The sequence below is a fragment of the Salvelinus alpinus genome, chromosome 9, assembly GCF_045679555.1.
Source record: "Salvelinus alpinus chromosome 9, SLU_Salpinus.1, whole genome shotgun sequence".
Taxonomy (NCBI): Eukaryota; Metazoa; Chordata; class Actinopteri; order Salmoniformes; family Salmonidae; genus Salvelinus; species Salvelinus alpinus.
In genome coordinates this window covers 45,002,610-45,026,320 of record NC_092094.1, presented here as the reverse complement: position 1 = coordinate 45,026,320, position 23,711 = coordinate 45,002,610, and the positions used below count along the sequence as shown (strand labels likewise).

At 42.1% G+C, this 23,711-nt stretch overlaps 1 protein-coding gene across 2 annotated transcripts in view; it reads right to left on the bottom strand.

The window, feature by feature from the left end:
• Positions 1–9,507: 9,507 nt before the first annotated feature.
• The window catches only part of LOC139530181 (protein Wnt-7b-like), a 40,785-nt gene continuing 26,581 nt past the window's right edge, over positions 9,508–23,711 (bottom strand). For both annotated transcript variants that reach the window (XM_071326351.1, XM_071326350.1), the window contains exons 3-4: positions 23,398–23,669; positions 9,508–16,162 (exon numbers count right to left, since the gene is read on the bottom strand). In XM_071326351.1, coding sequence (XP_071182452.1) covers positions 15,683–16,162; positions 23,398–23,669 — 752 coding nt within the window. In that variant the 3' untranslated portion in view covers positions 9,508–15,682. The remainder of the gene's footprint in view (positions 16,163–23,397; positions 23,670–23,711) is intronic.

Below are 23,711 nucleotides of genomic sequence, written 5' to 3'. Positions count from 1 at the left end.
TTGGCCTCCAGTCCCAGTCCCAGCACGATTTCCAGTCCAGGTCCCAACAGAAGTACCAACCCAGGTTTTTCCGGTCCAAGCCACAACACCAGCACCAACCCTGAACACAGCCCCGAATTCCTTTTCCTTTCAGCCACTGCCAGCCCAGCCCAGACCCCACCCCCAACACAAAGGCACATTGTGGACTAACTAACTGACTGATTGACTGATGGAATGGACTGAATGGACTGACAGATTGTTAAGATTATTTTTTGATTAGTTGATTGCCTTTGCTTTGCTTTTGATTGATTGGATAACCATTGTTTTTGCCTAATTTGAATTGATTACTTATTGATTGAATTGTTTATTATTCGGAATTTAAACTTAATGATGGATTGAATTTTAACTTGTTGAACATTTTAAACTGTAATGAATTTTGGAATAACCAAATAATATATTAAAATCTTTGGATATCCTCACTCTGGCTGGATTCCAATAGAATTACACAGCACTTTGCAAGCCAGCATCATGTGACTTGATGGCCTGATGTGGCCTGTAAACCAGGAGTTTACTAAAACCACTGTGTTAGGGTATAACTAGGCCCTCAAAGAAAGGCCTTATGATATGATATATGTAATGTATTCTGTAATTAGTTACATTTTAAAGCCTAACAAGGCTGGTGGAACCATTCATAGAGGGTTCTAGAAAGAACCCTTCAAAGATATTAAGGTTCTTAGTAGGGTTCGGGACGATACCAGTATTGCGACACACGTTAGTATCATGTTAAGGAATCAAAACATCATTATGTTGTCATCCGGAGTCACATTTATTTATTTTCCAAGCTATAGCACAAACTATTTTATATTCAAAGGGTTCTACAAAGAGTTCTACCTAGCACCAAAAAGGGGTCCCCTATGACAACAAACCAAAGAACCCTATATGGTTCTACTTAGCGTCCTTTTTTTCTAAGAGTGTATGGCCATCACTACCCTGTAGATTGGGGTTTGCAGTCTAGCTAATTCTGTATTCAGTTGTGAAATGAGGGGTTAAGTTCTCCATTCCAACCTTGATATTGAGGCTAGATCCATCTGCCAAAGCTTGGTCTGAATGTAAGAAGTGTCTGGGCTCACGGTTTGTTTTGCTTCTGCATCCAGCCTGTAATCGGAGTAATTTATACCCTTTTCTACCCCTGTAATTAACAGGCTTCCTAATACTTCACCTCATACTATACTGTACGTGGGTCATTCCACAAATGTGGTGTCTTTTGAGAAGTGTAACTTGGTCAAACAAAACTTTTGATTTCACCTAATTTTAACATTCTGTCATAAATAGCACATGTTCAACTTAATAAAAATCATGTTTTCCCATCTCAAGAGGTTACATAAAAAAAATGTGTATGTGCCTATTAAGTGCAAATATAGTAACAGCGTTGACAACTTCATCTTAAATCGGCCATAAATCCCGTTGTGACAGGAGGAATGGAAGCTTGTGCAACAGGGAGCGATAATTGAATGTAAGCTTCACCAACATATTTAAACTGTTCAATAATTTCTAGCCTGTCTATCTATGGGTAATAGGGATGACGTGTTATGCTCGACTCGCTCAGTTTTCCACCACAAAACAACAGAAAATGGGCAAAAAAAGTAAAACCAGCGCACCTACTTTGCACTTAAATAAATAAGTTTCACCTTAAACGAGAGTTCAGTTCACGTAACAGTGTTGACCTTAAAATGAGGGACTGACGTAAATGAACCACTAATCACGAAATTATCTTCAGGAAGGACTTTGGAAAGCAACAAAATAACTAGGGCTTTACAATGATGGTGAGAACTTGGTGAAATGTTGGTGTTAAGTGGGTTAAAATCACGGAGGGTAATGTCAAAATGCTAATTGTTTGCCCGTCTTTATTCATACAAAAAAATAATATTTATTGAATTCTCCTTGTGTTCTATATTAAAGGGCACTTAATTTAATATAAGAGGCTTTTAAAATTCAATATTAGTGCACAATTTATATTTAAAATATCAAAGGGGTGAAAAAGGCACTCTTTTCGTGGAATGACCGACATACAGAACGTTTAACTGTCCCACATGTCAGCACAACAGGAGCTATTGAGATGTCAGCTTCAAACTGAAAACACAAGGAGGTTGCCATAGTGACAGTCATCACTCACACACTACTCTAACCACCTCCATTTCGCGGCAGTGTTTTTGTATTCTGGCCAAATCAGGGCACGTTTCTTGGAGGAAGTCAAAAGGGAAGTCTAATGTTTATCATTCATAAAAGTGAGTAGTAGGAATATGATTAAAAAGTAGGAGGCTTAGGTTTTATTCAGTCTATTGATGTTTGAGTCAATCACAGCACAAATATGTGTTTGAAGAGTCAAGACAGAATATTCTACAGAACCATTTGATCAACACTGTAAATGTCTTTGAAACTACCAGTATTTTCTGAAATAGTTTGAACTATGTTCAGAAGACTCCTCACCTCTTTCCTAGCCTTCTCTGATGAAGACAGCACACTAGGAAACCTGGCCACAGACAGACAGACCTCTGTCCGTCCAGGCTGAGGAGTTCTATCCATGCTGTCATCCATCTGGAGATGAGAACCACACTGGCGCCTCACCCACCGCCCGGTAGACAGGCTTCCCAGGTCACGTCTCAGCTAGCACGCGTTGTATGGTCGACCAGTCGGCCCTCTGGTCAGGCACCACGCCCTGCCTACAACCACTGTCTGACAGCTCCCCTCTCAAACCAACCTGGACTCATCGGAAAAGCCTGGCTAGAGCCAACCAGACAGATGCTGGGCAGGGGACAGGACAGACAGGGCCTGGGCTGCCTGGCTGGTTGTGTCTGACTGGGCCTGCCTCTGAGCCCCATCATCCTGTCCACATAGTCGTCCACATGGCCCAGGGAGCAGGCTTTTATGGCTGGGGTGATGAGAGGTGTAGCTGTGGGTCGCAGGGCAGTGAACTAACTGGCTGGGAGTTAAAAATGGATTTTACTGCTGCTGCAGAGACCTAATGGCACTTCCCAATGAGGTCTAATGCGTTTATGTATTCGTGGATTCTGTTTTATTGCAATTCTGCTCAATAAAACAGAGAAATGTAAGGGCAGAAGTTTTCTTTGGAAAGATGATACATACATGTAAAAACCAGAAGATATTAAAATTAGAAACACATTAATTTTTCCTTTTCAGCCTCAAGCCGCTAATTGAACGAACATATCCGACAACTGGTAAGGTGATTTTAAAATGAACACATAACCATGCATTGAAAGACGACACATCTGCAGTCAAAAGCATCGGCACGACTTTGAAAGTCATTTAGTCTGTCAACTCAAAGAGTTTATGATATTTATTTTCACAAACGGCTTAAAGCTCCACATTGTATTTGCCGTGTTGTGTCGTGAGGACTCATAACAAAGGAGTTGATTAACACCCCATAATAATGCATTACCTTGGTTTACATTTCCAACACACACGGTGGCATATTCGTGATGTGTTACAATCTCTCACCCACAGAACTAAAAAGTCTAAACATCTGCGTGTGTGTGTGCATGTACAGTATGTGATGATGTGCCACAGGATGGTGAAAACGTAATGTAGATAGGGGATGCAAGGACGCCAACACAACACCAGGAGATTTAACCAAGAAATACATACATAAATGAAAAAAATAACACTTCAGATGCATGGGCAATGTCCAAGCCAACACCAAACAAAGGATATAAATGGTTGTTATATTTTATTATTATTTCTTAGTGTCAACAATGACTTGTAACATAGTATCAATTAAGAAGTATCAATTTCTTATGAAATGCTGATAGTTGGCCTGTTTAGGCTAACTTTATTTTATTTTATTATTTGTTTTGATTCTAAAACCAATAAATACAAACAATTTTGTTCAAGTCCAAACAAACAGTCAAATTAGACTGTCACATTAATTTGCCCCTGACTCAACCTTGTGTATCTCTTTGACCAAACAGCATCCATTGTTAAGCTGTCGGACACCACAAGTAGAGACCGCTGGAGAGTGTGCGTCTTCATTTGACTTCAAACAGTGGCAGAAAGCCATGTTAACTGGATGTTTTGTGGCACAAGATTTAAGGAAAAAAGTATTATGGAGGATGTGAAATATTCATTCATTGTGAGTTCACCCATCACCGGGTGACCTGCCAGAGCAATCCAGAAACAAGTAGCGGCTTATTCCCGTCTTGTGTGAATCTTGAGTGGGAGAGGGATGTGTGCAGGGGGGCATCAAATCACATACTGTATCGCAGGGTCTGATTTGTGTCCAGTTCATGTTATCTGTGCACCAGAGTTTCATTCAAGTAGTCTGTTTGGTTAGGTTTCACTGATCAGTGAAGTTACATCTTAACACACAATATAAACAAGTTGACACAGAGGTATTGGGCCTTTCTTGAGCGTTAAGGTTTGTCCTCCCCAGGCTGTACAGGCAAGTACAGAATCCCCCCTCTGTAGCAACCAGGCAGGGCAGGGCATAGCAGAGCTTGGCAAAGCAGAGTCTACGGTGCCAGAGCGAACGAGAGCTGTCCGCCTGCGGAGAGGAGAGCCTTAAACAAAGACACGTGTTGCCAGAAGATGTCAGCAGCCTGTTCCTCAGGAGGGTGTAACTCGATCCCCCACACACACTCATCCACGGAGGGCAGAGAGGGGGAGGTGGCTGGGGGAGGGAGATGGGGTTCAACGCTGTGATCAAAGGCCCAGCGATGGACCAAAGGGCTCTGTTAGATCATCAGTGCGACCTATGTGCATCCGTCAGGCATTAGGGTTCTGGATTGCGGCTAGAAGCGGACGGGTTGGTGAGGTTGGGCTGGGGGGGACGGAGGGATTGGGGGGGGGGGGGGGTGAATAGGACCAGCATAGACAAGAGGGGAAAACTGGGTGGAGGAGGAGTGGGGGGGGGGACTGGATTACAACCCAACCATCCTTTTACTTCTCCAAAACCACATGACGCTCATGTCCAATGCCCTACATATTCAAAGGCATGTACTCCAGCCCGCTCCAACCCTGTGACACAGATGGAGACCGAAATATACAAGCGCCGGCTCTGATGTTTCCATCGGTGTGGTGTGCTCTGCTGACAGAAAGAGTTAGCCATCAATCTTCTGAAGATAGAGATAGACAAGTCCACTCGTATTTTACTTTCATACGGAACACCGCCAACTGGCTGAAAGCAGACAACGGTTTGAATCAGAACGATGTCTCTGTTATCCAAGAAAGTAATGACGGCAAGGGAATCATGTAGTATAGTGAGTCAGTTGTCCCGTCACCCAGGATGAGAGTTGAATGGTGAGATGACGCAACCTCCATTGCATACTGTAGGCCTATATGTCGTGGTAACCTCATGCTGAACTGTGGTGTTGTTGTGTTTGTGTCTTTAGACCTTCCATCCCCATGGAAAAGCAGGGGGGTTAAACAGTTATTTCCAAGTTAGTGACCCAGATCAGTAGCTTCGGCTGTAATCACCACCTCCGCCGGTATTCTTTCCACAGACAGGCCAGTCAGACCCATAAAGGAGATGCTCAGTACTGGAGTTTACCCATCTCCGTACACAAGCTACCATTTACTCCAACCCAGCACCAGCACGAGGCAACGGCATGTAGCCGCTGTCATATACAATGTTTTGTAAATCAATTCCTTAATCAGTGTTTTATACCAAACATTTCAACTGTATCTGAGTTCTAGTTTAACCATTGCCAAAAGTGCCTCATTGAAATGAATGTAAAGTCAGATGTCTTTTCAATGTCGGCAGATAATTTTTTTGCTTGTTGACAACATCTCGCGTGCTGTGAGAGCTAACCAAAATGTTGAAAATTTAAATATTTTCCAAATGTCCAGGGATTTGGGCTGTGGGGTATCGAGTTCTGTGGTCTCAGCTGTGTAGCACATTGATGTTGTTTTATCAATTCAGAACAGATCACTCAGAGCATGGCGTTCTGGGCCATTTTATGGTTTGGACTTGGTTTGTAAATGCTAGAAAACACAGCATTGCTTCTTTCTTTCTCTCTTTCTTTCTTTCTTTCCTTCCTTCCTTCCTTCCTTCCTTCCTTCCTTCCTTCCTTCCTTCCTTCCTTCCTTCCTTCCTTCCTTCCTTCCTTCCTTCCATCCTTTCTGTCTCTCTTTCTTGTTCCCGTTTTATTCCAGCATTATTACCTTTGACAAAATGGCGTTTTGTTTTCTGGTGTTTTACATGTCTGTTACTGGTCCAACAGTCACTGGTGAGTTCCAAAGCATTTTGTCCTCTGTTTCTTTTGAGGAGGGTGGGCTTGGGGTTTAGAGGAGGGGGGGCAGTTTAAATGGATGTGCTATGAAAAGGGTTGTCTGCTTTTAGAACCCCAACCTCACTTCATGAAAACAAAACGCGAGGAAGGAAATATCCTCAAGGAGAAGCCGTGGCCTAGCCAACCACTGGACACCGAGCCGCGCTGCACAAAGCGCGTGTGGGCTGTCCTCGAACTCTCCCCACCAATGTCTCCATGTAGAAACCCACTTCCCTAAGGGATCTGTCTGTCTGTTCCGCACAGACACACACACATATACCGACACTCATGCATATAGACACTAAGAGATACAGACTAACTGTAGATACAGTCACACATTCCCCTCTCTCTTTCATTCCTCCTCTCGCTCTCTTATTCCCTCTTCTGAAGTTTAGAATGTACTGCTCTCCTATTTTATTTCTCCTCTTCTCTTGCTTTCTCTATCACACACACACACACACACACACACACACACACACACACACACACACACACACACACACACACACACACACACACACACACACACACACACACACACACACACACACACACACACACACACACACACACCCCCTCTGCTCAGCCTGGGGTTAGACCCATCCTGTCATGTAGGAGCGCTGATGTTGTCCTTACTGTAGCTGTGGGGCCTGACTGAGGGCGTCACAGCATAAGTATTAACCTCGCTCGTATTTTACAAGCACCGCTTACCGCCCCTGTCCAACATAAACAGGTGTGCTGGCCAAATTGGGCGTCATTACTCCCTAGGCTAATGTCTCGTCTCCACACATACAGTACATATAACTTTCACTTTCACAATATCTACGAATCTGAAATTATTTACAGTTTCAGTTACATATAGTTATTAAATATCCATTATTTAACATATTCCCCCTGAAACATATGAGTAAATCATGTTGTATTTGTATGTAATATATCAATGTATTACACATTCATGTTACAGTAACATTCTAGAGTTTTGTTCAGACTGTTATTCAATCACAAAACCCCCACCTTGTGTTTTTGTTAGTCTCAACAAGGCAATGATTATTTAGGATGAATATGCAATTCATTGATATCGGTTGACCGTTTGATGCAATTATGCATGTAGGGATGTAGCCTTCTGAACACAAGTATTGTGTGGTAAAGTTTGTACTCAAGAAGACTACATATACTGTAGTACGTGGTACTGTTGAATAAATGCAGGTCATTGAAATCTCTTTGAGGGAGAATCCAAGGTAAATCCCATAGATGAAGACTACACCAATAGATCAATGTAGTAAGACGCAGGGTAGCGTATGTTGTCAGGTATGTTTGAGAAGTCTCTGACTGGGGGCTCTGACGATATGATCCCGGCTTCGCCATGCGGTCTCTGATGTCACTCAGGCCTCTGCCTTTGAATAGCCATGTGTTCCTCGCCACTAATATCAAACAGATGATGCGAAACCTCAAAATGACGGTCTTTCAGTAAGACGAGCAGTCAAAACAATGTAAAAGAACTGGTGAGAAACACCATTCTAACCTAACAGCAGATAAAAGACCACATTGATTTTAGAACTGTTGCAATCTTTGTTGCACTCAAATAGGTACCTTTTTTCTGTTGATTTCATTTATCGCAAGTAGACTTCATGAGTTTTGGTGTGTTCTTAGATCACATAATAGGACAACATGCATTTTAGAACTGAAAAACATTTTTGAGCTAATGGTGATCCTTGGACTTCAGCTGATTTACCTTTCTTACAGAAACACTGTAAGTGTAAGTCAAACTAAGATCACAATCAAATTGCCTCGTATGCTGTAAAACTTCCCAAATCATTGTTACAGTGTGCTATCATACCAGGACGGAGGGGTTCAGCAGCACGGCAGTGCCTTCAGACTCTCTTATGAGCTCATCCAAAACCAACATGTTCCTCGAATAACAAACAAGACAGGGAAGAATGCCTTAGAATGATACATCACTCTAGGGAATTTTACATATGTCCTCTATGTGTCTCCCAGGCACACTGTAATTGATGTTCAGTGTCTGGAAGACAACAGTCCTTCCTTTCTTCTCCCTGGATCCCTGGATAATCTCAAATGTCAACTCCAACGACTCCTTGATTTTAACCCCCCCCCCCCTTCTGGTTTTGAGGTAATTTATTTTTTGCCACCCTCTCCTCTCTCCCTCGCTGCAGCTGTGTCTTATCTATAAGGGTTGGGTCTCTGATCCAAAGGTTCTCTTCTGTTTCACTGAAGTTACAAATGACTGGGTGGAGTCATATCCCCTGAGCCAAGCTAGGAATCTATAGTGCTTTTGTGAATTCAGAAATGTTAAAGGAAAAGACAGGACACCCTGGCATCTAGACTGGTGTTTTTCCGGGAGTTCTGTGTGAGGCAGGACCGCCTAGTGTGTCTTTGTTACCTCTTTAGTGTCCACCCCCCATATCTATTCTACATAGGGCCTCTCTGAGGCCTGAGCTGTTCTGATACTTGAAGCTGACAGTTGGTTCATGTGCCTCTGGCTCAGGCCCATTAGACCATAGGTGGTAACGGTGCCCCATTTCCAGCAGCAGTGAATCAGGATGTTTGTCAGCTGAAGGAGGATAACACTGCAGTGTCAATCTGCGGAGGCACTTCATTTGGCATTGAGCAGCAGAGACTTTCAGAGAAAAGGAGCGAAAACATTCCCTCGTTTTGATCAGGACCTCACGAGGGTGGGCGTCCAGCTTCCTGTCCTCTCTTCATCCTCTCTATGCTCTGTGGGCATCTGACTGGGTTCAAATGAGACTTGGCAGCCTTTTGGGCCCCTCTTATGCTCTTTAGACTCCGAGTTCATCCCAAATGACACCCTATTCCCTACAAAGTGCACTACTTTCGACCAGGCCCCATGGGGAATAGGGTGCCATTTGGGACACATTCTCAGCCATCTTTAAGTTAAAGGATCCGCTTCTCTTGCCAAAATGGTGTACATCGGATCGGACCTCCCCCTCTTGTTTGTCCCCTCTCTAAACGCTTAATCATGACCATAGATGTGGGCTGGTCATGGGAGCAGATACAACCAGTGTCCATTCTCACTTGTTTCAATGGCTGTGTTACTTTGCAACTCTTTCTCCCCCAGCCGGTCCCTGATTTGGAAAAGCAGACACGTCGCGCTCTCCCAGTGTGAATTAGACCAGATGCATTAGCTTGCAGAATATAACCCAATGAACTAATGATTCTGTCAACTAAACAATAGCTGCTTTACAAGAAGGCACGCACACAGCAGTCTGTTTTTCTATCTCATATTTTTTAATGTTTTTCAGAAACAAATGGATGTATTTTTCTCCATCAAGGGTATAGTATGGGGGGCGTATGTGGTTCCGGTCCCCAGGGTTTCAGACAACTAACAAAACACATCTTACTTCTGCTCTGCTGCCCAGCTGTTATGTTTTTCACATACAGGAGAACGAGTGGGAGCGCCCACCAAATGAATAAAGTAGCATGGCTCTTTTCACAGTATGTAGCGCCCCTTTATAAAAAGATCTGAATCAAAATTACGTTTAACACACAGCAACCATTTATACTTTTCACATCATGAAAAAAAAAAAAATATTATGAGATTTGTTTTCAATAAAATGTACTTTTGAAAAACAACTGGTCGTTCTGGAGTATATTTTGTACAAAGGTCAAAATATTCCACTGTTCTGTAAATAGACTTATTCATAAATATTGTCTTTATATCAATTTATCCATAATATGTACAAATAAAGGTGGACCCTTGTCTGTTCCAAAGCAGTAGATATAAATATAGCACATGTAAAATATACCATAAAACTCAACAACAACCATGGACATATTGATTATGACTCACAATCATGTAAAAAATAGTCATGTTGACACCATTTTTATGTATTGGATTTAAACAGTATTTTGTATTGGAATTTTCTGGTAATTTCGTTTTTTATCTCAATTTGGCCCAAGTAAATGTCATGTTTATTTTTGTTATGTCTGGGATAACTGACGGGCCGCTCCCAGATGGTGAGGGTAGGCAGCAACACATCCACCACGCTGACCGTCAACACATGGCACCTCAGGGGTGCGTGCTTAGTCCCCTCCTGTACTCTCTGTTCACCCACGACTGCGTGGCCGTGCACGACTCCAACACCATCAGTAGGTTTGCTGACTACACAGCGGTGGTAAGCCTGATAACCGAAGACGATGAGAGCCTATAGGGAGGAGGTCAGTGACCTGTCAGTGTGGTGCCACGACAACAACCTCTCCCTCAACGCAAGATGAAGGAGCTGATCGTGGACTACAGGAAGCAAAGGGTCGAACATGCCTCCATCCACATCGACGTGGCTGTAGTGGAGCGGGTCGAGAGCTTCAAGTTCCTCGGTGTCCACATCAGTAAGGAATGAACATGGTACACACACATCAACACAGTCGTGAAGAAAGCACGACACGCCTCTTCCCTCCCAGGAGGCTGAAAATATTCCTCAAAAAGTTCTACACCTGCACCATCGAGAGCGTCTTGACTGGCTGCATCACCGCTTGGTATGGCATCTGCTTGGCATCCAATCACAAGGCGCTACAGAGGGTAGGGCTTACGGTCCAGTACACCACAGAGGCTCAGCTCCCTGCCATCCAGGACCTCTATACCAGGAAGTGTCAGAGGAAGGCCCTAAAAAATGGTCAAAGATTCCAGCTACCCAAATCATAGACTGTTCCCTCTGCTACCGCACAACAAGCGGTACCATCTGGAACCAACAGGACCCTAAACAGCTTCTACCCGCAAGCCATAAGACTGCTAAATAGTTGGTTAAATAGTTAACCAAAAAGCTTCCCGGACTATCTGCATTGAACCCTTTTTGCACTAACTCATTGTACTCATCACATATGCTGCTGCTACTGTTTATTATCTATCCTGTTGCCTAGTCACTTTATCCCTACCTATATGTACATATCTACCTCATTTACCTCGTACCTCTGCACATTGACTCGGTACTGGTATCCTGTGTATAGAGCCAAGTTATCGTTACTCATTGATTATTCATTCCTTGTGATATTTTTCTATAATTTTTCTCTCTGCATTGTTGGCAAGAGCCCCTAAGTAAGCATTGCACTGTTAGTCTACACCTGTTGTTTACAAAGCATGTGACAAAAACAATTTGATTTGATAACTAATGCTAAAATAACAAGTTCTCAATTTTAAATGCAACATTCATCCAAATTACTCCATCAATCTGTCATGGATATTTAGAAAATGACATAACCCTTTTCAGTTCCTCAAATGCTAATTTCAAGCTGGGCTAAGTAAACAAACCCAAGTCTGGGTGACTGACTTTCAGAGTCCATATTAGAATCCATTCAACATTCAAATGAACTATCAACAACCAACAAGGGAACTAACAATTACCAACAAATGAATTGGTTCAAAGACGAGTAGGCTATTAGTTTTTATCTTACTTTTTGATCTGATCTTAAGTGGATTTGACTATTAACTATTAGAGAACACAAGAATTTCCGTTTATGAAAAGATAACATAAATGTGATTCACACCAATTTCTCTCCTCCACAGAACTGCTAGCTTGACCCAATGTTGTACTTCCTTAACAGTATCCCCACACTCTCTCTCACTTGCTGTTTCCGACTGCACATGCACATCCTTGTTCCATCCAGCCTTCCCATCCATCTAGAAAAACACACTCACAAAAGAATGACACTCGTTTGTGTCCAAAAGCAAGAAGCCAATTGAGGCACAGGTAATTTGCATGGAGCTCCACTTCCCTATTTGTGGTCCTGTGTGGCTCAGTTGGTAGAGAGTTGCGCTTGCACCGCCGGGGTTGTGGGTTTGATTTCCAGGGCACCCGTATGTTTGCACGCATGACTGTAAGTAGCTTTCGATAAAAGTGTCTGCTTAAATGGCCTATAGTATTTAGTGACTCTAGGGGCCAATGCTGCCAACACAGAGAGTATGGCGAGGGTTCAGAGGGTTGAGGTAATCACTGTACAGGTACTCCATCAACATGTAAAGGCATCCATAACACTTGAAATGTACTTATTGATATCAATAATCAGTGTTGGGTAATAGTGAGTTACATGTATTCAACTAGTAATAACCTACATTTTGCAGTGGCTTTGTGGTAGTTCATCTTAGTAGTGTTTTCAGCAGTTAATTACTTTTTTTGCCACGCTACATACTGGAACTCCTACACACTACTTTTTTTTGCAAAAATGCAATAAAATATGTGTGAAGTAGGCAACAATTTCCTTTCTTTTTCGGCATCAGATCTACCTAATTCTCCCGTGAAACATATATTTAGTGCATAATAGTTTAAATTACACTGTTAACATCTGACGACAGAGAGATCCGTTCTTGCAATTTGTATTCTATGACACTTCAAGATTTAGTTATGATAATTTCTCACAAAGTCTTTTGGATGTAGTGAACTACTTTTTCAAAGTAACTTTAGTGAAGTAAACGATATGTTTATTTAAGGGTAGCTTAACTTCTTCCAGTGTGAAGTAATTGGTAGATTGGTAAACTATATTTTCAGAGTAGCTTCCCCAACACTATCAATAATAGGCATTTCACTACACCCGCAATAACATCTGCTAAATATGTGTATGTGACCAATAACATTTGATTTGATTTTGATTTAATAGTATCTCATATCAAATTGTGATATATTGACTACAGCAGGCATACAGTCAAGAACATGTGCAACAAATGGTGACTGAGTTAGACCGATTATTCAATGATAGAGTGAGAAGATGTGGCTTTACAGGCTGCTCTGACAATCCAAGCCAGACAACCCCAATTACCCAGAAAAGGCAACACAAGAACTCCCTATGAAGCTTTAGGAAACCCAAAGACTCTCTCTTCCACTTGCTCTCCCACTCGCTGCACGCATGTGACTGACTGACTCAGCGATGGGCCGCGAGAGATCATTTACTTTTGTTTTGTGCGTACCATAATCAAGACAGACGAACCACAGATTATTATGAACATGTGCTGTGTACAAAATACTGTCAAAGTCAGCAAGCTGGTTGATTTATTTATTTATGATATTTACTGATTTATGCTTCCTTCGCAACGCCAATAGCCATATTCGCGGTGGTTGGAACTTCTGAATAAGGGACATTTTTTTATATAGACAATGGCGGCTTAAAATCTCTACATACAATGGCCAGACATATTAAGAATGTGTTCCATTGCAGAGAGTCAGAGCCCAAATAATAAGCCCTTTGGATATTTGGTGGAACAGTTGTCATGGGCAACTGAGATGAGCACTGACACGCAATATTATGTGAATCAACATGCACTTGGGCCAAACAATATATGGTCTTCTGCCATAAAAAATGAGATAACTCTCTGGATATTGTAGAGAACTCAAAAATGGCAAAGTAAACAATTGACTCCAATTATGTTAATCAGTAACTTCAGGATTAGTCTTTCTAATATGTGGGTGTAGCGATGAGAAACTATCTGAGAGATAAATCGTATCATTTTCACACGTTTATCCCCTGGTTTGTGAGTTTATACTGTATCTTGAAATAGTAACAGGCTGCAGTGGTTTTAATCAATATTAGAACACATACTCATTTGATAAACTTTCAGGTCTAGACGGCATTAAATAGTTTGCTTTAGTCAGCAGACTATCCGGTTAATTAAACTACTATTGTATTTGAGTAGCACCTACATTGATACCATCATTGAAAACGATGAAAGCACTAGATTTACATCGATACTACAATAAAACAGCACCTTTTACCTAAATTGTAACGTTTATTATTCACTGTGCACACAATGACAGATCTGTCTATCTCATGAAAAACCAAGAAAATGAAACAAGAAAGAAACTGGCCTGTCTGAGAAGTAAACCTTGCGTCGTCATGATCTCAAATCAGCAGAAAAACAAATCGTCTCATATCAACATATGAAGCTTAAGCACGAAAAAATAGATGATGAGCGTCATGATCGATTATGATAAAGTGCCAAAATGATGTGTTCTGATGTTTTACGTCACTGAAACTCTACGTAACCGGACACTTTTGTATAGCATAACCGCAACCAATGAATACAGATGAGAATGAGATCACAGCTTTGTATGCAGTGAATGAATGAAGCCATTGGCTGACGCCTTGCATTTCCTCTCGAGACCAGCAGACTTCATTCACTTTGATTCTTAGTCTTGTTTTTCTTTGTAATACATTTCAAAACTCAGTCAAATTGGAGTTAATATGATTTTCATTTGAGGCGTCTCTCGACAACACATGCAGCAACATGTCAATATCACGTTAAAAGAATTGATGAAGGATCTTTGCGGTTAAGAAAGGGGTGCTCTTTCTACTGTCTTTGCCTGAAAATGCAAAATAACCCAGACAGGATGTAGGCCTACCATCTGATTCATAAATGACTGCAAACAAAAGCTATGCTACAGCAAAATAGAACCAATGTGATTGATTCTAATTGTAAAATGAACTTTAATGTTGATTTTGTTGTTGTTGTAGTCAACACACCAATAGCAATGAAACCATTTTAGAAAAAAAGGGGGATTGATAGTGGGATGGGTACCATTTTCTAAAAGACACGCATAATCTTCAGTCAGAGTTTTCTAAAAAGTATTTTTTACACTTAGTACAAAAAAGACATTTCTACCCGTTAGTGCTTTGTTTTAAGATACTATAACATAAATAAACCATTTATTTTCAGTGTTCAAACAGACAGTTCCAGTGTGACTGGAAAACGGACATACTCTGTTCCAGTTGGCAGCAGAGGGCTTACTATAGAGACTCAGCTTTCGGTGCGCCCCAAGGCACCACGCTAACACAGCGTTCTTCATGTCTACACAGCTCCAAAAAGAAAACACCTCCTGTTTGGGGGCTAAAATATTCACCTCTGCTCTCTCCCTCTGTGGAAAAACAAAAGAAAACTCCAAAGAGTTCTTACTAGAAGACTTTTAGATGACTCTTTCCCAGAGTCTCATCCCTCAACAGTTACTGTCATTTTCTACCACATCTCCAGTCTCTTTCTGTTCCATTTAGAGGCCATTCTGGGAAAAACAGAACTACAAATCCCAGAGTGCAATGCACAGTTCCCGTCCAGGCACAATTTGTTTCCTGTAGTCCCAACTTTTAGAGTCACTTTGAATACATCACTACATGAGCACACATTATTTTGTCTCAGTCAGTCAAAGATTTGGGGTAGTATTATTACCTATTGATATTTAGCCTTTACTTTCTTAAAAAGCACATTTTGATTCTGCTGTGCAAAACGATGCCATGAAGAGCTGACATGAAAAATTCCATTCCTTTTTTATTGTAAAATCTTTCATTGTTCCTGTTCCAAGACATGTCCATTTATCTTTCCTCTGGGGGTGTTCCTCCTCATCCAACTAGTCCTGCTACGCCCCTCCCCGTCATAGTACCGTACTGTAGGTCCGTTATGCCAAACCCTTTTATTTGCAGGTAAACACCTCCGTCCTCTCGCTGCACGTGTTGCACTTGACAAAGCAGCACCACTGGAACTTACAGTTGCACTGCCACACTTTGGTGTACTGGTGCGTGTTGTAGCCCCGGCCGCAGCACATGAGGTCGCAGCCGTCCGTGTGTGGCGAGGTGCGGTTACACAGCCTCCCCTGGGTACCCACGCTCCCCGTGGCCGCATCCTCCTCGCAGTAGTTGGGCGACCTCTCGATGTAGACGAGGTCGGTCTCCATGGGCTTGCGGAAGCCCTGGGTCTTCTTCACCTTGAGGAAGGTGGGCTGGCGTAGTCGGCTGGCCCGGACCACTTCCACATGAACCGCCTCGTTGTACTTGTCCTTCAGGATATAGCCGATCTCTCGGAACTTGGGCAGGGTCGTCCAGCAGGTCTTGGTAGTGCAGGAGCCCGACACGCCGTGACACTTACACTCCAACTTCATCCGCTCTTCCAGGACCTGCATGGACACACAGGAAGAGAGTGTCGTAAGAGGTTACATGGCGTTACATGACATTACATTGCATTCCTGTGGCAGGCCCAGCTTTAAAATACTGGAATGACCTGACTAGGGTGGAAACAGAAACCAAGGCCAGGGTGAAGAGGTTCCTAGCTCTTCTGCTAAATGAATGATGGAAAAACAGTCAACAGAAGGTCAGTGAGAAAAGATGGCCCTTGGTATAATATCATATTAAGATCGGTGTCTGTAATAAAAGACCAAGCTGTTCTCAAATGTTGTTGAACCACCGCACTTTTATCAAAACTTCTAATTAATTACCTCTTGAGACAACAAATAGATACTATTTTAGTGTGTTTGGCAATAACTACAGTGCCTTGCAAAAGTATTCACCCCCTTGGGATTTTTCCTATTTTGTTGCGTTACAACCTGTCATTTAAATGGATTTCTATTTGGATTTCCTGTAATGGACATACACAAAATAGTCCAAATTGGTGAGAAAAAAAAGAAACTTGTATAAAAAAAATCCCCAAAATAAAAAACTGAAAAATGGTGCGTGCAAATGTATTCACCCCTTTGCTATGAAGCCCCTAAATAAGATCTGGTGCAACCAATTACTTATTATTATTACTTATTAATTATTAATTAGTTAAATAAAGTCTACCTGTGTGCAATCTAAGTGTCACATGATCTCAGTATATATATATATATATATATATATACAGTGGGGCAAAAAAGTATTTAGTCAGCCACATATTGTGCAAGTTCTCCCACTTAAAAAGATGAGAGAGGCCTGTAATTTTCATCATAGGTACACTTCAACTATGACAGACAAAATGAGAAAAAAAATCCAGAAAATCACATTGTAGGATTTTTAATGAATTTATTTGCAAATTATGGTGGAAAATAAGTATTTGGTCAATAACAAAAGTTTATCTCAATACTTTGTTATATACCCTTTGTTGGCAATGACAGAGGTCAAACGTTTTCTGTAAGTCTTCACAAGGTTTTCACACACTGTTGCTGGTATTTTGGCCCATTCCTCCATGCAGATCTCCTCTAGAGCAGTGATGTTTTGGGGCTGTTGCTGGGCAACACGGACTTTCAACTCCCTCCAAAGATTTTCTATGGGATTGAGATCTGGAGACTGGCTAGGCCACTCCAGGACCTTGAAATGCTTCTTACAAAGCCACTCCTTCGTTGCCCGGGCGGTGTGTTTGGGATCATTGTCATGCTGAAAGACCCAGCCACGTTTCATCTTCAATGCCCTTGCTGATGGAAGGAGGTTTTCACTCAAAATCTCACGATACATGGCCCCATTCATTCTTTCCTTTACACGGATCAGTCGTCCTGGTCCCTTTGCAGAAAAACAGCCCCAAAGCATGATGTTTCCACCCCCATGCTTCACAGTAGGTATGGTGTTCTTTGGATGCAACTCAGTATTATTTGTCCTCCAAACACGACGAGTTGAGTTTTTACCAAAAAGTTCTATTTTGGTTTCATCTGACCATATGACATTCTCCCAATCTTCTTCTGGATCATCCAAATGCTCTCTAGCAAACTTCAGACGGGCCTGGACATGTACTGGCTTAAGCAGGGGGACACGTCTTGCACTGCAGGATTTGAGTCCCTGGCGGCGTAGTGTGTTACTGATGGTAGGCTTGGTTACTTTGGTCCCAGCTCTCTGCAGGTCATTCACTAGGTCCCCCCGTGTGGTTCTGGGATTTTTGCTCACCGTTCTTGTGATCATTTTGACCCCACGGGGTGAGATCTTGCGTGGAGCCCCAGATCGAGGGAGATTATCAGTGGTCTTGTATGTCTTCCACTTCCTAATAATTGCTCCCACAGTTGATTTCTTCAAACCAAGCTGCTTACCTATTGCAGATTCAGTCTTCCCAGCCTGGTGCAGGTCTACAATTTTGTTTCTGGTGTCCTTTGACAGCTCTTTGGTCTTGGCCATAGTGGAGTTTGGAGTGTGACTGTTTGAGGTTGTGGACAGGTGTCTTTTATACTGATAACAAGTTCAAACAGGTGCCATTAATACAGGTAACGAGTGGAGGACAGAGGAGCATCTTAAAGAAGAAGTTACAGGTCTGTGAGAGCCAGAAATCTTGCTTGTTTGTAGGTGACCAAATACTTATTTCCCACCATAATTTGCAAATAAATTCATAAAAAATCCTACAATGTGATTTTCTGGATTTTTTTGTCTCATTTTGTCTGTCATAGTTGAAGTGTACCTATGATGAAAATTACAGGCCTCTCTCATCTTTTTAAGTGGGAGAACTTGCACAATTGGTGGCTGACTAAATACTTTTTTGCCCCACTGTACCTATTCTGAAAGGCCCCAGAGTCTGCAACACCATTAAGCAAAGGGCACCACCAAGCAAGCGGCACCATGAAGACCAAGCAGCTCTCCAAACAGGTCAGGGACAAAGTTGTGGAGAAGTACAGATCAGGGTTGGGTTATAAAAAAAAGATCAGGAACTTTGAACATTCCACGGAGCACCATTAAATCCATTATTAATCATTGAAAGAACATGTCACCACAACAAACCTGCCAAGAGAGGGCTGCCCACCAAAACTCATGGACCAGGAAAGGAGGGCATTAATCAGAGAGGCAACAAAGAGACCAAAGATAACCCTGAAGGAGCTGCAAAGCTCCACAGTGGAGATATTAATATCTGTCCATAGTACCACTTTAAGCTGTACATTCCACAGAGCTGGGTTTTATAGAAGAGTGTCCAGAAAAAAAGCCATTGCTTAAAGATAAAAAATAAGGAAACACGTTTGGTGTTCGCCAAAAGGCATGTGGGAGACTCCCCAAACATATGGAAGGTGGTACTCTGGTCAGATGAGACTAAAATTGAGCTTTTTGGCCATCAAGGAAAACGCTATGTCTGGCGCAAACCCAACACCTCTCATCACCCCGAGAACACCATCCCCATAGTGAAGCATGGTGGTGGCAGCATAATGCTGTGGGGATGTTTTTCCATCGGCAGGGACTGGGAAACTGGTCAGAATTAAAGAAATTATGGATGGCGCTAAATACAGGGAAATCCTTGAGGGAAACCTTTTTCAGTCTTCCAAAGATTTGAGACTGGGATGGAGGTTCACCTTCCAGCAGGACAATGACCCTAAGCATACTGCTAAAGTAACACTCGAGTGGGGAAACATTTAAATGTCTTGCAATGGTCTAGTCAAAGCCCAGACCTCAATCCAATAGAGAATCTGTGGTATGACTTAAAGATTGCTGTACATCAGCGGAACCCATCCAACTTGAAGGAGCTGGAGCAATTTTGCCTTTAATCTGAAAAAATCCCAGTGGCTAGATGTGCCAAGCTTATAGAGACATACACCAAGAGACTTGCAGCTGTAATTACTGAGAAAAGTGGCTCTACAAAGTATTGATTTTGGGGGGGTGAATAGATGAAGTTTTCAGTTTTTTTGTCTTATTTCTTGTTTGTTTCACAATAAAACATATTTTGCATCTTCAAAGTGGTAGGCATGTTATGTAAATCAAATTATACAAATCCCCCAAAAATCTATTTTAATTCCAGGTTGTAAGGCAACAAAATAGGAAAAAAATAGGGTGAATACTTTCGCAAGCCACTGTACTGACCTCCCAAACACAGTCGTCTAATGCAAGGTGAAAATGTGACAGGATTCTGTCCAACAATCCTCCATTGGGCTTGGTAAAAGTATGAGAAATGTCATGATACTTATGAATCAAAATGCTTTAAAAACGTCCTTGACATTTTTAAAAGGACATACTCAGATAATAATCATACTTGAATACTTGAAACCATCAAGTTTAAACATCTCTCCATATAAGAGTTTACTTAATATTCTTTAAATAAAAGTCTGGGAACATACCACACTGTTGCATGGGCGAAAAAGACAACTGTTGTCTATGTTGTATTTGCAGCACTGTTTGGACGGCATGTTTCTATGGAAGCTGGTATTTCTCTGATATAACGTCAGCTTCACAGTTCACACCAGTGCTTTCCTAGTTTGTTTTCTCGTCAGTGTTACATATACATCCTTTAGAGAAAGACCAAGAGACAATCTGAGTGAAGAGGACATATTTATTTGAGTTCAATATTGGGTCTATTAATGAATAACCAAGAGTTGGCAGCAGATGGTTGGTAAATGCACTCTTTGTTTGGAAGTGGAAACGGATGTCCGTTTTCAATGACAGATCTGTGGAATTCCAAACACATTTGTTTTGAAGTATTTTACTTAATATTGTGTTATAGAATGGGGAGTTTTGTTTTATCTGAATTCACACTTGTTGTTTGTTCTGTGCATTGTGCCACATCCACTTACGTCTAAGGGTCAAACATTCGCATCCTGGCTAAGCGTAGAGCAGGATTGTCAAAACAATTTGGCCCCGGGGGCCGTATTCAGTCTTCAACGAGGTCTGGAGGGCCGCACTGAAAATGTGTTATATTCCCTCGCCATCAAAATCTGAAGAAATTGTTCTATAACTATCGTTTTTTAAATGTTCTATGGTCCCTGACTGTCTAGCTTTCATTTAGGTGATTATTGCTGAACTGGACACAGTTCAGAAACTGTATGAATGTAGGTCCATTATCATTACTACACAATTTTGAGTTGGTTTTAGTTATTTTAAAATATATTGAGTTTGTTTTCCACCACCAATTTTTTTCCCAAAACAATATATATTTTTTCAATATATTTCATTAACTCAAACCACCCCCTGGGGATAAGACCCCCTCACGGGCCGTAGAGCGAGGAAAAATGCAATTTCTGGTAATATTCTACCATGTAATTATCCCTACCTTCCTGAAGACCACATCAAAAGCAGAGGAAAATACATCTAAATCTCATATAACCATACACCATTACACTTGAGTTAAATGTGGATCATTCGGCTATTTTATTTGTTGCAGATACGTTGGGAAGACATCCTCGACAGATGACCATTAACTGTTTGCATCTGGATCACGGTGTACACTGGGATCATGGTTTGGTTTATTAAGTAAAGAAACATGGTGTTTAAATGAACAAGCTCGATGCATGAAGTACTGGATGTCGCAATAAAACAGATCCTCCAAAACCAACACTTCAAAGTCTCTTATCTTGAATCAAAACACTCTTACATGTTCAGATAGCAGACATATCTCTTAGAAACTGAATCGTTTTTGAAATGCACTAGCACTGGTTCATTTCCCCTACCCCACGCCCTCACCAAGCTCATCTTCAGCTCCAACATGTGGCACACAGTGTAGGAGAGAACTCCTACTAAATGCCTAATCCTAGGGCATCTGGGAAATATTGTGTGGTGTCCACAGCAGTTTAGTGTCAGGAATGAGACAATCCTTGTTCTACAACAGGCTTCTAGTAACTTACTGTAGTACTGCGTTCTACCACTACAGTACAAACTGTATTTTGTAGAGAATAGAGAGGATAAAGTAATTGAGAAATAAGAGACTGTGGCTCTTGTACGAGACATGGAATACATTAACACTTCTGTAGTAGTCTTAACATGACTCTCAACCTAATTGGGCGCTTTTACTTGTAAGAACCAAGCATGTATTTGTTGTATAAGATGTTCCGTTTTGTTGGCAGGGCATTTTTCCAGAGCAGTTTTTTTTCCTGGCACGATGCCTTGCCAGCAGTAGTCATCGTTTCTATCAGACACTTACAGACACTTCTATCAGACACTTTGTACGCTGAGTTATCGATTAATACACGCCGTTAGACTCTTACATTGACACTGTATGTGATTTGAAATCCCTCATTAGCAGATATTCGATTGAAAGAGTGGGGAGAAGGTTAAAGATTTGAGGGTCAACCAACAATCTCATCACACATGGTGATTCAGAATGAGGATTTCCAAAAAAGTACGGCAGCACAACCCACAATGATTGTCTATGTGAAACAGACTGACTGAATGGTTGGAAACATTTACTTTACACTGTGTCCATCAAACCTCTTGTCTGCTACCAATTAGTCAGATATGACCAGATTTCTGCGAAATAAATCTCTGGTCAAACTAACAGAGAGACTAAATAATTCCATGGGTTTGTCTGTATTTATTTGGGATTTACAGAACTGGAGCCTACAGTGTTTGTGTCGGAATGTTCTAGATGCAGAGCGATCTTTGTAGTGGTAAAGTAGTAGACTCTCAAACTTGTTAGACACCAGAGTATTTCGTTAAATGGTCTAGGGCCAGCTTCAATCAAACCCCAAACACTGTAAAGAAAAGGACATTATTCCTGTGCTGTGAAAATGCAGCCATTCAAACTGGAAATATGTTTAGTTGAGTTTCCCTCTTGTCTCGTTAATCAACAGACTGCACTAGAAAAAGTCATTTTCCCCCAACAACTCCAGTTTCCACAGCGTGTGTTTGATTGAATCGCATCATCCATACCAAACCTCTGCCAGGCCTAACTCAGACGCAGACAGGTCACCTGACCGCGATCCCCTCATATCAGTCTGCCTGCGTTAACTCCACCATTGTCGCTGTGCTTTCAGAAACAGAATGGGTGCAGTGAAATAGCAGTGCTGTGTTTTTGGTACGGCTGAGAGAACTGCAATAATATCCTGTTCCTGACTTTACACTTCATAATTCCATGAAAGGGCTGGATGGAGGGCCATGGCAGAACTCCATCTGGCAGCTGGCGGCCGGCCGCGCTCCGCTTCCCCAGCGAGCAGCGAGCACACGATAAAACCCTGAACTTATTAATTAGATCCATTTGTCACCAGAATGCCAGAGAAGCACAGGCAGACAGTCAGGCTCTCTCGCTCTTTCTTTCGCTCTCTCTCTCTCCCTCTGTCATCTTTCTGTCATTTTTGCGCTCTCTCACTCCTTCTTTCTACATCTCTCTCTTCCTTTTTCTCTGTTGTTCACTATGCCTCTCTGTCTCTCTCTCTACCCTCCCTCCCGCCCTCTCTCTGTTATGGTTCATGTTGTTCTGTGTTCTGGGATGACTAATAGCAAACAAACATGGCCCAAGTGTGCCAGATCACTCCTAGAGAAAAATACACCCCATTATAGTAGGGGGAAAAAAACAGTAATTGAGCTAAAGCAAAACAAGCTGCTGAGAGGCTAACTGGGACTTGTCAATCAGCACGTCACCCAATCAGGGGTTCCCGCCACCAGTCTGTAGGTTTCCACTCTTTCTCAGGCCTAGGGTGTTTACACATGGATGCATGCGCACAGACACCAAACTAAAAAGACAAAGATGCATTTCTTCTATGTGGGTGTTTACCTTTCTCCCTGCCTCATTGTTGTGGAGGTTCATCAGCCGGCGCGTGGTCTTCTTGATCTCGCGGGCGTCTACGAACCTCCTGGAGAACTCCACGCCATACTTGATGTCTGCCGAGCAGCCTCCCCACTTCCAGCCCTCCTCCTGATTATAGTAACCCTGCTTCTCCCGGTCGCAGCCACACTGGCTCAGGTTGCCCTGGCTACACGCCGCCGTGATGGCGTGGGCTACGCCAGCGGCCGTGATAGCGTACGTGAACGCAGCCTCCCGGCTACCTGAGAAGAGGAGACGGGAGAGAGAGTAAGGTCGTTAAATAG